Below are 14,182 nucleotides of genomic sequence, written 5' to 3' on the forward strand. Positions count from 1 at the left end.
CATGTCCAATCCTTTCAATCTTACATTTTGACACAACAAATAATGGACTGGACTCAAGCCCTCAATCACAACCTATTTCATCTAGCCCACCAAACGAGGCCTAACGCCTTCTTCAACTGTAATAGCTAAACATAGTCTTATCCATGATTATAGTCCCAAAAAAATTATTTTTAAATGAATAGTGTCAGATACTCATGTACCGTTTCCAATCGAAGAGTTTAAATATACCCTATCCATTGGAGCTGGCCTAAGGGTTAATCATTTCTCAGCACTAAAAAGCATTTCAATCCTCCAATTCCATTATTTGAGTGCACGCTTAATAAAACACTTAAGCGCCCACTTAGTACTATGGTCTAGTGATATTCTTCTTCACTTGTAAGTGAGACGTTTTAGGTTCAATTCTTGCCAAAGGCGAATTCGAACCACATTATTATTAGCCAATTGTGAGGCCAAGTCCACCCCTTTCCCTTTAATGTTAGTCTCTCTTTCCAATATCGCTTGTATAAAAAAAGAAAAAGCGTGTATATAGGGCCAAAGAGCAATTGACTAGCAGACAACTCCTTGTTTTCACAAGAACCAAGTGTTTCATTGTTTAGTATGCGTTTGATACAAATTTCCGAATTGCATACTTGTAAATCATAGAGAAGTTAGACAAGGATTCCAAATGTTTCCCAATTCTTGAAAGTTGAAATAGGCATTTAAACAAAATTGAAGTTGAAAGGCAACGTTTGGAGCTCCTTACCCCAGTTCGAACTCACACAATTGCATTCATTGGGATTACCGACTCTGATTTTGTGTACAATTTAATTTGGAGGCATTGCCGTGGGAACTACATGGGAGAGAAGAATTAGTCTACCATCACAATGTGCGGTGGAATACCTCTTATACTTAAAAAAATAAAGTTGAAAACATAATCATGCCCTAGAAAGAAAGCCCCACTGACCTAATTGGTTGAGTTTTATGGTAACATATGGTAGGGGGCTATCAACTTCTCAACATTGCGGGAACAAAAGTGGTTCATGCGCAAATCATTTTGTATCCTCTTGTGTGTATCAAAACGTAGGCCCCACAACTAGTCCCTATTTTTAAAATGATCAACTTTATGTGATACACTTTTCAGGACTACATTTCTTGATAATTGCATGCTTTCACACATGAAACAAATGCTCCAAATCAAATCCACCCAGAGAGCAAAAGAAATGGGATTTACACAACTTACAAATTTAAGGGCTGCAGTGTGTAATCAAATCATGCAGCAGATAACAACAAATGGTACAGAAGGATTCCTACAACAAACTAAGAGATCTGCACAAAAAGTGTAGCAAACCACCTACGTGGAAAGCGGAACCGTCGTTACCTTGGTTCCATAGGAAGGCCTTGTTCTTAACCTCTTGATTGCTCCATTTAAAATCCAGAGACCTGTCTGAGAATTGGAATCAAGCTATACACATAGGGAAGGAAACTTTTGCCATCAATTGACCTGCTAAAACTGCTAACTAAAGAGATTCGGTGCAATCTTCAATTGAGCATGACCGAAATTATAAATGGATTTGCAGGCCGCACATCCCTGGCAAGTTTCAAAACAAAGTGCTACTGTCGGTCCAGAGTCTACTAAGTTGGCAATCTCTGACTTCAAGAAGCAAATAAACTTTGGTTTTGTAAAAGCACTAGAGAGCTACAAACTAAAGGTATGTTCGACTACCACTTCCTGAAAAATCAGAGGAGAAACTTCAGTTGCAAACATAAGGGCTTTAAAAACTACATACAAAAATGCAATCAGAGATCCGATTGTTCAATAATTTGGACCTAGGGTTCATCAAGTCAACAATTAACTAGGCTCACCGTTAAGATTGTGACTGTTCCGAAATCATCATTCCACCAAAAATCAAAGGTGCTTCAGTAATTTTTACTCTCCTTTTACCTTCTTCGTTGGTGAAATGACTTCCTATGCAAGCATTGTTGACAGATGAGTACCAAAGTCAGTATCTAGAAAAACGAACTCCTTTCCATGACAATATGATGAAAACTATAAATAACTGCACACATCACTTGTTGCAGAAGGCAAACCTGATCACATATAGGACAGGAATCACTTCTTTCCATCCACTCAAGGATACACGAGAGATGATAGTGGTGTTCGCATTTTGTGATAAACTTTGGATTCTCTGTTTCAAACTCTACAAGTGGAGAAACAAGATTAATCATTAGCTACCTACAGTTCAAAATAGAAAAGCGATGCAAAAATGGTGTCTCTTAGTTTCCCATAATCGAGATGAAAAATAATCATACAACAAAAAAATTAGTTCCCTGAGCTATTGATGGTAAAGCACCTTCGAGACAAATGGGACAAACATCTTCGTCTTCCTTTTCTAAAACATGAGGTTCATTTGATTTTGAAAGTTCTAACTTCTTCGGTGAGATATCCAAAGAACTTTCTTGAACTTTGCAGTCTGATTCCCCAAGATCTCCACAAGTTGCTGAAGTATCAAAACTACTGCAACTAATTGTTTCCCTGGCAGAATCAGAATCTGTTGATCGTAAACATCCAAAGACCATATCATATGGCAAAGGTGGAGGAGGTGGTCTGTAAGTGTCTGGTATTGATGTTTCCAGATCCCAATGAACCAGGAGTCCTGCACTGATTGCGGAGGCTGTGACATCATGAGATCTTAAGGACTCTTGCTCTTCCAAAACAGGAGGACACTGAAGAAAAGAGTTTTAAGAAAAGAAAAGAATAAGAATTAAGAATCAAATCTTAATGCATACAGTAAACTTATATATATTAGAAAAAAACAAGAAACTCTCCTAATATCATGTGATAAAATTATTTCCACCATCAGCCCTAAACAGTTGGGTACTCAATGCAAAGCAAACTATAATAACAAAAGGGATGTTGGAGTGGGAAGGGAGATACACGTACATAGATATATACAGGTGCCCCATGCAGATGAGCTTTTCTGCAAGAACAGCAACAACCTCCCATTCTCTGCAGTTATTCTTCTTAAACACCCAACACAAGTGTATATAGGGGCATTGCTTCCTGTTATTTGGCATCATAGGCGACTAAGTCAATTGCTATAGATTGAAGATAATTAATATGTTACTATGAGTTAAGAAGATTATATACTACTACATTAAAAGGATATTATGTTACTAAACCTAAAAGAAGCCACAACAAAGTGCTTAAAATATTTAATTAACCCTCGCAAAGAGGCAAGAATAAGAAATAAGAGTTGGCAGGCGCAAAATATGGTCTCAAGCAGGCAGAAATATGTCGGAAAAAAGTAAACTGCAAAATTATCAACCAGCGAACAAAATAATTGGTAAATTCTGAAGAGATGATGTAATTAGCTTTTCAGACTCTGTAAAACTGACAGTTTCATGAACCCAAAAATTTTAAATGGGATTTTATATTGCTAATTGCAATCAAATAAGAACTGCAACTATAAAAGAAAGGGGGTTATCACAAGTACCCATCTGTTAAATTCTCAGTCGCCATATTCACCAAAGTATGACATTTAGCTTGAAGTGTTTAATGCCCATGCTTATGGTGCCAGTTTTCTGTAGAAGCTACCGCCCATGATGCCAGCAGTCCAGAAATCTCATGCTATGAATTACAGCGACCAAAAACCACAGAACGTATGAACTTTTTCTACGATGCAGCACTAGAAATTAGTGATGGCGTTGCACTTTGAATTCCAGTGCTCGAAGCATATTCCATTTTCGTATGTTACATATGCAATCCCTAGCATTTGAACCTACTCTTTATAGTATTTTAGCATGAGAACAAAAATACAACCTGTAGAATCCTTGCTAAAAGGAACAATAAAACACAAAGTCTGTGAGACCCTCTTGTGCTCCAGATACTACATTCAACTCTCCCAATGCTATTTCTACTCAACAATTAAGACAAACAAAAACCCCAACTGAACAAAAACTAGCATAAAACAGTAAAGAACACAAAAAAATAGCAAACAGAAGCCCAATTGAATAAAATACTGCAAACCCACAAATCCAATCAAAACCCAGATGCGAATTTCATCGAAGTAAAGGACCTAAACAAGAAAATTACTTCTTGCGCACAAAAACAAGCACACCCAGATGAATGATTGATCAAAATTCGCGAGCTTTAAATGTTAGGAGCAAAGCTTTTACCTGTGGAAGCTGGAAAGATAGCGTTTTGTGAAAAGAAGTATCCAGTCGGTGATAGAAGGAAATTAAAGAATCGCTTTTGGCTTTTGTGGGAAGCGCTTTCTGCGTTTGCACAGTATGCACTCCACTCTCGTACGAGTACCTCTCGCGTACGCTGATGATAATGGTCTGGCCGTGTAGTTCACGTCTCTATTATTACGCTAATATAATTATTTAATTTAACTGATTGGTTAAGTTTGCGATTAACCACTTAATCATTCATTGTTCTTGCATTATGGTTATGGAGTTGAAGGATGACGTGATCTGGTGTGTAGGAAGTGGGGTTTTCTACTGGGTTAAATCGGTTTTTGAGGAAAATTACAAATTTTGGAAAGGTAAAAACTTGGACTTACATGAACGGGTTACTAGCACACTAACGTTTTGGTCTAATAACATAACATTATGTACAAGGACGGATGCACTATGGGACCAAAGTGGTCACAAGGACCATCTGGAGCCTAGGAAATAAGCATGTGAAGATCTTCAGGGACCCTCTCAAAGTTTTGTACGGGTACCTCTTGTGCCCACTAATTGTTTGACGTAATGCATGCTAGCATATATCGATAGCCACTCGGCAGATTGCGTCGACAACACTCGACAAATGCTCTTAATAGCACTTATCATATTGCTTCATCTTATGTCGGTTTCCATTGACATATGCTTAACATGGTTGAGTTGCCAATAATACACCCATCAAGTGTTCGATGAAATGTCTCCGTGAATAAATTGAAATTTGTTTGCAGCGATTTGCGCTATGCTTTTATCTAAAAAACTTGGACCATTAACATTGGGACTTCCAAAGTTCCAATCCTGAATTTGCCGTTGATCATGTGTATAAAACTAAAACGTCATATAGCGATAAACTTATTTCATGCAAGTTGTTCCGAAACCTCAAACCATTACACTTTGTTTCTTACTATAGATACTTTTCATGTGAGTAACAAAAATTTTCTAAACTCCTTGTACATTTGTTGAATAAGATGACAATTTTAAACATGAGTTAGTAGATTTTAATCATTACTTAACACAAATTTGTTTAAGTCATTTACCATTACAGTGTAGTGGTATATATTTCCATTTGTGAATACCGAGTTCGCTATTAACTTATTTTCCCATCTTTATAGATATATCGTTGTATAAAAAAAATACGAATATGCATAAACGATCCAATAATGTGATTGTTAAACAAGAGATAGTTATTGTTTGAAACGTAGGACAATTAAAACTTGACACGACAAATCTTTCGAGTACTAATATATGGAAAAAAATTACTAATACTTTCTATCTTTCATGTGTATCAATAAAGTGAATTATTTTCTTTCATTGTTTTGTCGATGTTTTTTGTTTTTTTCGGTGTAGAGATCTCTAGATGTCTCAAGGTTCACCTCGAAATGTGAGAGCCTTTCTCTTTGAAAGTGAGAGTTTTTCTCTCTGTGAGTGAGAGCAGCAACAGACCCTAGAATTTTCCTTTGCCACTGATCCTAATTCTGATTAGGGTTGGTGGCAACCCTTTCTTCTTTCCCTTTGCAACCTTTTTCTTTTGTTTTCACCATTGACAATCACTAATCTCTCCATCCACTCATATCCACTCATCGAACTCTCAGATCCTTTCATCCATTCACCCATCTACAAGTCTTTCTTTAGGATTCCACTGATTCCATCTCTATTCAGACCTTTAACCAATTTTGACCACGAACTGTTGCAGTCACCAACTGAGAAGTGTGTAGAGTTCCAGTGTTCACACTGACTCAGGTGGCAACACCACCTCATTCTCTATGTCTGCCTTTTCTGGTAGTGTTGCTTGTGGTAATCCCACAAGCTTCTTTGCTTTGATGGTGTTGTTTGACGAGATGCTATCGTTTGGAAGTTGGAATCCATCTTCTTTCCACCTATGAGGTGATGGCTCCTGATAATAGTTGGTGGTGATGGTTCGAGATCGTCAAGATGTGCTACTGCGATGACGATTTTTGGCGAAAGAGCTAGAAGAAAGCATTTAGGTTTAGGTTTTCTGTTTTTTTTTGTCATGGGCCAAACTTTGTTTTGGACTTTGGGTTACTTTTGAGGTCCATATTTTTGTTTATGGGGATATTGTAGTTGGACTTGACTTGTATATTAATAGCTTCTCCTTACCAAACCTAATCATACTATTTATCTTATGTAATAAATTAATATCACTAATTCTTGTACTTTCCAAAAATTTAAAGAAGTCTAAATTATAATCAGCTATCTACTGTAAATCATAAATTTGTAGTTCTAAATTTCTAATAGCTCTTATTTGTTTTTATTCACTTCCTCTAAATATTATGATCTAAAAATTCTTGTTTAATTAAAGCAACAAAACATCTATGTCAAAATTTGTTTTAGTTACCTGATGTTGTTCTAGATATTGAACTTTTCATGGTTGAAATAATAATAAATAAAGCCATCTAAAGTATGCTCAAAATAATCTAGCCTGTTTTGTGAGTACTAAAATTTAACATTAATATTGCATGAACCCAACTTTTTTCTCATCTCTCTATTGTTTTCTCCTAATTTTTTAATCTATATTATCTAAATTTAATATATTACCTGCTATATTAATTTTGTTAAATTCTCCTTAAGTTTGGTATCCTATTTTTTTCTAGGTGGTTTAACCATAGTCCTCTATAACATCATGTGGTAAATTCCTCTTTGTTTAGTATTCATCTATTTATCTCAAAAATTGTTGATTTGTTCTAGCAGTGTATCTTGGATTATTATCTACTCCTGATGTTCCATTTTTCTGCTAGATTACATTTAATTTTTAACTATATTAATTGACACATCCCGACCGAAATCAGGGCATGCTGGCCGTTATACAAGGGTGACGTAACCATGTGCACAGTGCGGAAGCTAAGAATAATAATAAAAGTACAAACAAATAAAAATCAAACTACACACAGAGTAATTAATATACATGTGCAAGCGTAAGTGTGAAAAACAATACTCAGAGCATAGAAAACCAAGTGCAGTTGAGGAACAAACACCAACTAAAACACACCCAGAGGTGGTCCTACACTGGTGATAATTTGTCAGATATGCCGTGAATTCCTCGAGAGCCATCAAAAGAGCAATCCAAACTAGAACCTAGAGGGGTGCAAAACAGAAAGTATGAGTGGGCAAAAGCAAAGCTTTTCAAAATCATTTCATTAACAAAAGTTCTAACCCCTCGCCGTAAAACCTGTATAGTTTCCCAGAAAATAGAATATACACATATATATAGAAAACATGCTCAGAAATATGCCATGTCGAATGCCTCTACATAAAATGTAAGTACTCAAGTAATATCAATCAATGCCATGTAATCCGTCAGCCGGAGTCACTTAACGTGACCTGTACGGCTGAATCTAAAGCTCAAATCTCCAACTCACTAACTATACCTGCACACGAGTCGGAACCACCTAAAGTGGTATCTACGATAGGACTGGGTGTAAATAAATACGCTCAAGTGCTACGATCACGTGAAGACTGGGGGAATAATCGCGGGTCACTTACGATTCGGAACCACCTAAAGTGGTCTGTACGACAGGACTATGCACCTAACTTGGATCCAAGATGAGCGTGTGGTGCGAGAGGTGAAGGTTATGAGCTCTAACATCGAGGGTGCAGGTTATGAGCTCTAACACCTGAGGTGCAGGTTATGAGCTCTCTATGCATTTCACATCATTACTAATCACAAACATAAACCATAACTTACCTAGCACTTACATGTGCATCCGCAGCACCAAACATACATATATGCAACTACTAATGCATAAATAAATAGGCAAACGCACGCATGGCATTCAAAACATATAAACATTCCATTTCATTTTCTGGGAAAAATCCACAAGTATATAGGTATATATTGAAAACCAAAAGCCCACTCACTGGTATGTGGAAGGGTCGTAACCCCCTTGTCTCGAGTGACTGTGCTCATCCTCGGGATAGGTCTCACCTATATGCGAAACAACTATAAAAACGTTAATTTAAAGCACACAACCAAAACTAAGTAATTGATAGGAGCATATTCATGCGACTTAAATGGCTTGTTCTCGTACATTTACGTTATGTTTCTTTAGTTATTTTAGTCCTTTATGCTTCTTTTGTGTGTTTTCAGGATCATAAGACGTGTTTGACGAAAGGATGCATTATGGAGTGTTTTGGGGCCTTTTGGAGCACTATTGGGCTAAGGATGGATAGCTTATGCTTGGAGCCCAAGTGTTGGATGAAATTGAAGATCAAACCATTCACTTATCACTTCCATTCACTTATCACTTATCAAACCATTCACTTATCACTTATCACTTATCACTCCCATCCACTTCATCATTGCACCACAAATCACCCACATGCACTCTTAATCATTCATCCATTTGACCACAAATCATTCTTTGCCGTGCACATGGTCTTCCCTTCACATTCACCCACATGCACACACATGCAATTACACACACCATCTTCCCCTTTACAAAACACTTGTGCCGTGCTTATACATCCTTTATCCCATCCCATTTCCAACCTTTCCACATGCAATTTCTTCCACATGCATTCCCACTTTCCTAGTTGTCATCCACATGCATTCACAAACATTTCAGACAAACAAACACCCCATGCCGTGCATCTCCACAATCACATTCATCAACACATGCATTCCATTCATTCATTAATCCACATGCACATTCAATCATTCACTTAAGCACCCTTGTGCCTTGTTTCCCCCTTTGTTCCCACCAACTCACATGCAACTCTTCATCATTGCACCACAAATCATTCACCCACATGCACTCATAAACCATCCACACCTTTGTGCCATGCACATTCATAGCCTTTCCAACCTAATTCACGTACATCCCATTCCATCTCCCATTTGCAGATTTCCCCTTTTGCATGTCACTTTTAAATCAGCCACATGCATTCATATTCTCCCTTGCCGTGCATAATCTCTCATCATTTCAGCCACATTTCTAACCCATATGCACTTTAATCATTCAATCACCCCATTCACACACCTTTTCTCCAACCTTTGTCGTGGCATTCACTCCCATTTCCAGCATAAACACATGCATTTCCAGCTTTCACATGCATCACATTCATTTCCAAACAACAATCACTTCAAATGCCATGCATTCACATGCATTTCCAGCAAGAAAACACCTTTGCCGTGGCATTCATTCCCATTTCCAGCACCTTCACATGCCATTTCCAGCTTTCCACCTAGCTTTCCACCTCACAACCACCAGAAATCAACCATGCCGTGCATTCCTTTTCAAATCTGTCAACATACAAACACCTTCACATGCATTTCCCACCTAACATTTCCCCCTTTAATGCACATGCATTCCCTTCATAAATCAGCCACATTCACACACCTTTTCTCCACCCTTTGCCGTGCAAATCATCACCATTCCAGCTTTCCAACCTAGCCACATCCACATGCATTCAATCATAATCATTCACTCACCTTGCAGCCACATTTCCACCCACCTCCTAGCTGTCATGTTCCCCCTTATTTACCTATAAATAAACACCTCATTTCATTCAATTCACATCATCTAATTCCATCCACAACACACCACAACACAACAAATTCCCTTCCTTGCCGTGGGTTTCTTTCCATTTTCTATCTATCCTCTTCCATTTCCATTCCTCTCCACTCCATTCCACACTTCCATTCCAACCCAAACCAACTGTTCTTAGACCTTGTGCCACAATAAAGAGGAAGAGAAGAGGGCCTAAACGTTCATACAATTCAAGTTTGAGTTGTTGGAATGTTTAGGTGTTTCTTTGATTTCAATGTTTAATTTCAATTCTCTTTGTTTTGTAAGTATGAGGAACTAAACCCCCCTTAGCTAGGGGGTGATTCGAAATATATGTTTATGCTTGCAATATGATTTGATTACTTCTAATTACGTTTCATAAGTTGTGAATTCAATTCGTTTAACTGTTTGATTGATAACCTATTTATGTATGTTTATTGAGAGTGCACGCTTAATTTTCATGCATGAATTTGACGCTAGAATATAAGTGAGTTTCACGTAATAGTTATGAACTTATATTCACAAGTAGTGGAGGTTGCTTATAAACAATCGCGTTAAACATATTCTTGACATAAGTTTCATGCAATCATAGTAACGAATGCCTCGTCAACACTTATAGTTTTCATGTTGCTTAATGATTCTTGCTTGTATCTCTATTATGCAATTCATGTAGGGAACTTGTGAGGAATGCTTTGGGTTGTCGTATGCAATCATCCAATTCATTAACTTAAGGAAAACTTGACGGTTAATTTAAGCGGACCTAATTAACCCGGGGCGTTGAGAATTCATGGTTTATTGAAAAGCAATTAGAAACCATTTTGTATGCAAGTATAACATGTGTGGAGATGAACCCCTTAGCTAGCTTCCCATCCATTCATTTCCGTCAATTTCGTATTTACAATTTGTTTTCTTTGCAATCTATCCATTTTAGTTTAATCTCGTCCAAACCTAAATCCCCCCTCCCATATTTTGTTTAAGTTTTAGTCTTAATCTTTCTTACTTTTAGTTTTGCATTCTTCGAGTTTAATATAGTGTTTTAAACTTGTTTTTACGTTTTTGAGTCAAAATCCAAGTGATTAACAATCCCTCCTAATCCCCGGTCCAGAACGATCCCTACTTACATCTTTACTACAATTGTCAAAAAGAGGGTTTAATTTGTGTGCGTATAATCATCGCATCAGTAATAACTTCTCATACAATGCTCAAATGGGGTGTTTGAATACATTAACGTGATCTACTCAACCTCACGAACATCCCCATATTTTCAAAATAATTTTTCGACGTCTCACGCTCCCCCATACGCCGGCCAAGGCACGGCCACACTCGCCGCCCACGCGCAGGCACGTGCCTGGCACACTAACGGTGTCAGTTAATGTCGTCAGGAATATTCCGTTAAAACTAACAGATTTCTTTAAAGTTAACCTAACGCCGTTAGGAATATTCCGTCTAAACTGACGGAATATTCTGTGGTCTTCTCCGGCCAACCTCCAGGGGCGTCGCTGTCGCCGGAAAATTGGAAAAACTTCAAACCTTCTTTTCTCACTCGTTTTTCAACCAAATTTCATGAAATTGGTACCAAAATGAAGCTTACAACAAGTAGAACAAAATCTTACCACTTTGGAGCCCTAAAACCAACGGAATCTCACCGGAAAAACTTCACAAATTCCGGCCAAACCTGCAACTCACGATCCCGACATCCAAAACCTTTAAACGAACCACCCCGAGCTTCCTAAGGACCTCACCAAGCTTCTTACAAGCTTTTTCCCTGAAATGCAACAATTCACGTGTGCATGAACAGTGACCAAATCGGGGATCTCGAGTTCGACATGAAAACAAAGGTTTCCTTACCTGAAATGAGTATGGTTGAACTCATAAGAACCTCATGAACACAAAGGTATGGTTTTCTACTTTGATCCATAACGTTTTCACAGGTTTTGATTCTTGTTCGTACGTAAATGATGAAGAAGAGGGGGAGAGAGAGAGAGATACGGGATAGGGCAGAAGATGAGAATGAGAGTGTAGGGGTGTGTGTGGTCCAGATGCAGCCAACCAAAACACCAAAATAACCACACAACGAAACAAAACCACTAGGGGCAAAATTGTCATTTTACCCCTACGGTACGAATAATCCGGGACGGGCTGTCACATTAATAGGGTTGTTTAGATATAGGCCCATGCAACTCATATATCTCGGATAAAAACCCACCTATGAATCAACATCCAATAAAAACCCAAAATTTAAATAAATTGCCACATAAGAAAACAAGTAACCTATTAATATAAGTTATTTACAATTTATGCCACAACTTTCTATAACTGTTCTCATACAACCATTATGGCTAACGTTTTTAACAATTTCTTTTGCCAGTGTAATAATGGATTAATATAATGCATTAAATATCTCTTAACTACATAACTTTAGATAAATTATTTTGCGAACACATAAACATACATATGATAGTAAAACATAAAATAGAAGATACATTTTTTGAAAAGTTAAATTGTAGGTAAATTATATTCATACGAAAACAAAATTGTAGATACACTATTGTTGTTAAAAAAGGTAAATCTTTTATGTAGTATTGTAGATACATTATTGTCATAGTAGGTAAATTAGTTTCATATAAAATCAAAAAGTAGGTAAATTATATTCATACAAAAATAACATTGTGGATACATTATTGTTAAATAAGAACAGGTAAAGTTTTATCCTAAAATTTGAACAATAGGTACATTATTTTATTGATAAATATTTTAAAAGATAGACTATTTCACTAAAAATATATATATATATTTAAATTGAAAAATGTTGTTAAGATTAAGAAAACTTGCAAATTAATTCCTATATCAAATTAGAAGCAAATTTTATGGAGTGAGAGAAACATGAATCAACCAAATTAATTACAAAACGTGGAAATCTTGAATTCTCATATAACATGCAATGCATTTAGAAGTACCTTTTTTTATTTTTATTGTAAAATCATTAATCCTCCTTAAAATCTACATATATTTAATTGTGCACATTAAACATGCAAAAAGGGGTATTTTAGGCATTCGAAAAATTTAAAATGTGTAAAGTCAAACATAATTAATGAATTTGCTTATGTGGAGTCTAGTCATTGGGTTTCATTCGAGTAAAAAATTTATGTCGGGTTTTATATGAAAGAAATTGAGTTTGAGGGGTTAAAGTCATATTTTCAGTAAATTTTTATACTCTTCTGCTCCTAAACTATGTTATGCTCTTATACCTAAAATTAATTTTTTTCTTTCTTTCATCTAAAACTATGTTCTACTCTAATTGACATCTTTTTGCGACTGGCCGTAAACTCACTCTGTTGCGTTGGATGTGTGTCCAAGACTTTATTCAAGACGGAGAACCACCTCTCTTTCTCCATACTCCATATGCGCGTTCCCTTATGCGACCAATGCAGTTGTTGAAGTACCTCAACTCATTTGTTTTTACAATACATGTCTTTTTGAGTGCAAGGATAAGTTATTGACTTTGCATTCAGTGAAATACGACAATAACAAAGACGGTAACGGTACCTTAACAAAAGGTAAACATGGAATTACTGTGTCCAGATCATTTGGAGATCTGCTGCCCAAAAAACTTAATGTTTCGTCGTATTTTGTTTTCTACAACTTGTTTTGTTTGGCATGGAGCGATGGGGAGTTCTTGTTGGTCAATCATCTTGCAAGGAACCAAGGGGAAGGGAAGAGGAAGCTCCAAGTCTCCCGGGCCCGACCAAGAGTAGTGATGATGATGCCATACTCGTACAACTTCCTCAACTTCCAAATTCATACGTATATCCTCATTCTTATTCCTTCGGTATGCGATTTGATAGTAAACCAACACGTATAAGGTTTTACGTGTTTGTCGTATTTCTAGGCTTAGCTATGATGATAATAAAGTAAGTGACATAAGGATCGCAACACATATTCTTGCATTAGGCACAAGTAGTAGTAGTTCATCTTGGTGAGAAATACCCTTAGATCGTCTTGGTCACTTGATCTCTCCCAGGTTTAATGTATGTGCGTACGGAGATATGCATTGGTTATCAATAAGTGAATTCGGAGGCAAAACAAGACGTATAATAATTTATTTCGACTTCAAGGAAGAAGAGTTCTCTTGGATGTCTATTCCTCCCACGAGTAGCTCCTCAAACAACAAGCAGCAGTAGCAGCACTCATGTTTGCACTTACTCTTAGAGGACCTTTGGCTATCGTGCAGATAACTTCTCCATCAGAGAAAAGTATTATTATTGAGATATGGGTGTTGAAAAATTGGGATAATGATAAAAAGAAAAAAAGTGGGTGTGGATTTTTAGTTCATGCACAAATAGAGTTAAAATCACTGAAATACTTGTAAAAATATAAGATAATTATAGTATAATCACTCATGCAAGGTTGTTGTCCCCAAGGATTGTTTGACTAACTTGTAATTAAACTAACTC

At 36.8% G+C, this 14,182-nt stretch overlaps 1 protein-coding gene across 2 annotated transcripts; it reads right to left on the reverse strand.

Annotated features, from left to right (window-relative positions):
* Nucleotides 1–1,063: 1,063 nt before the first annotated feature.
* On the reverse strand, nucleotides 1,064–4,310 carry LOC103940815 (probable E3 ubiquitin-protein ligase RHB1A). Of its 2 annotated transcripts, XM_048565805.1 has the most exons (7): nucleotides 4,156–4,293; nucleotides 3,474–3,652; nucleotides 2,921–3,040; nucleotides 2,331–2,703; nucleotides 2,068–2,177; nucleotides 1,843–1,945; nucleotides 1,064–1,708 (listed from the first exon to the last, which is right to left on the reverse strand). In XM_048565805.1, the coding sequence occupies exons 3-6, from the start codon at nucleotides 2,981–2,983 to the stop codon at nucleotides 1,907–1,909; spliced, it is 585 nt and encodes a 194-aa protein (XP_048421762.1). In that variant the 5' UTR covers nucleotides 2,984–3,040; nucleotides 3,474–3,652; nucleotides 4,156–4,293; the 3' UTR covers nucleotides 1,064–1,708; nucleotides 1,843–1,906. The 2 variants fall into 2 exon arrangements, with proteins under 2 accessions (XP_048421762.1, XP_009349268.2); XM_009350993.3 differs by lacking the exon at nucleotides 3,474–3,652 and having other exon boundaries at nucleotides 4,156–4,310.
* Between the last annotated feature and the right edge of the window lie 9,872 nt (nucleotides 4,311–14,182).

Source organism: the organism of the source record quoted next, unplaced genomic scaffold (assembly GCF_019419815.1).
Source record: "Pyrus x bretschneideri cultivar Hongxiangsu unplaced genomic scaffold, Pyrus_bretschneideri_v1 Contig4, whole genome shotgun sequence".
NCBI classification, from domain to species: Eukaryota; Viridiplantae; Streptophyta; class Magnoliopsida; order Rosales; family Rosaceae; genus Pyrus; species Pyrus x bretschneideri.

Excerpts from the sequence above, each read along its gene's own strand:
- LOC103940815 (XM_009350993.3), bottom strand. The coding sequence starts at position 2,983 with ATGGGAGGTTGTTGCTGTTCTTGCAGAAAAGCTCATCTGCATGGGGCA. Across the intron at positions 2,704-2,920 it reads GGGCACCTGTATATATCTAT|TGTCCTCCTGTTTTGGAAGA; the intron begins GTACGTGTATCT and ends TCTTTTCTTCAG. Across the intron at positions 1,946-2,067 it reads CCTGTCCTATATGTGATCAG|GAAGTCATTTCACCAACGAA; the intron begins GTTTGCCTTCTG and ends ATGCTTGCATAG.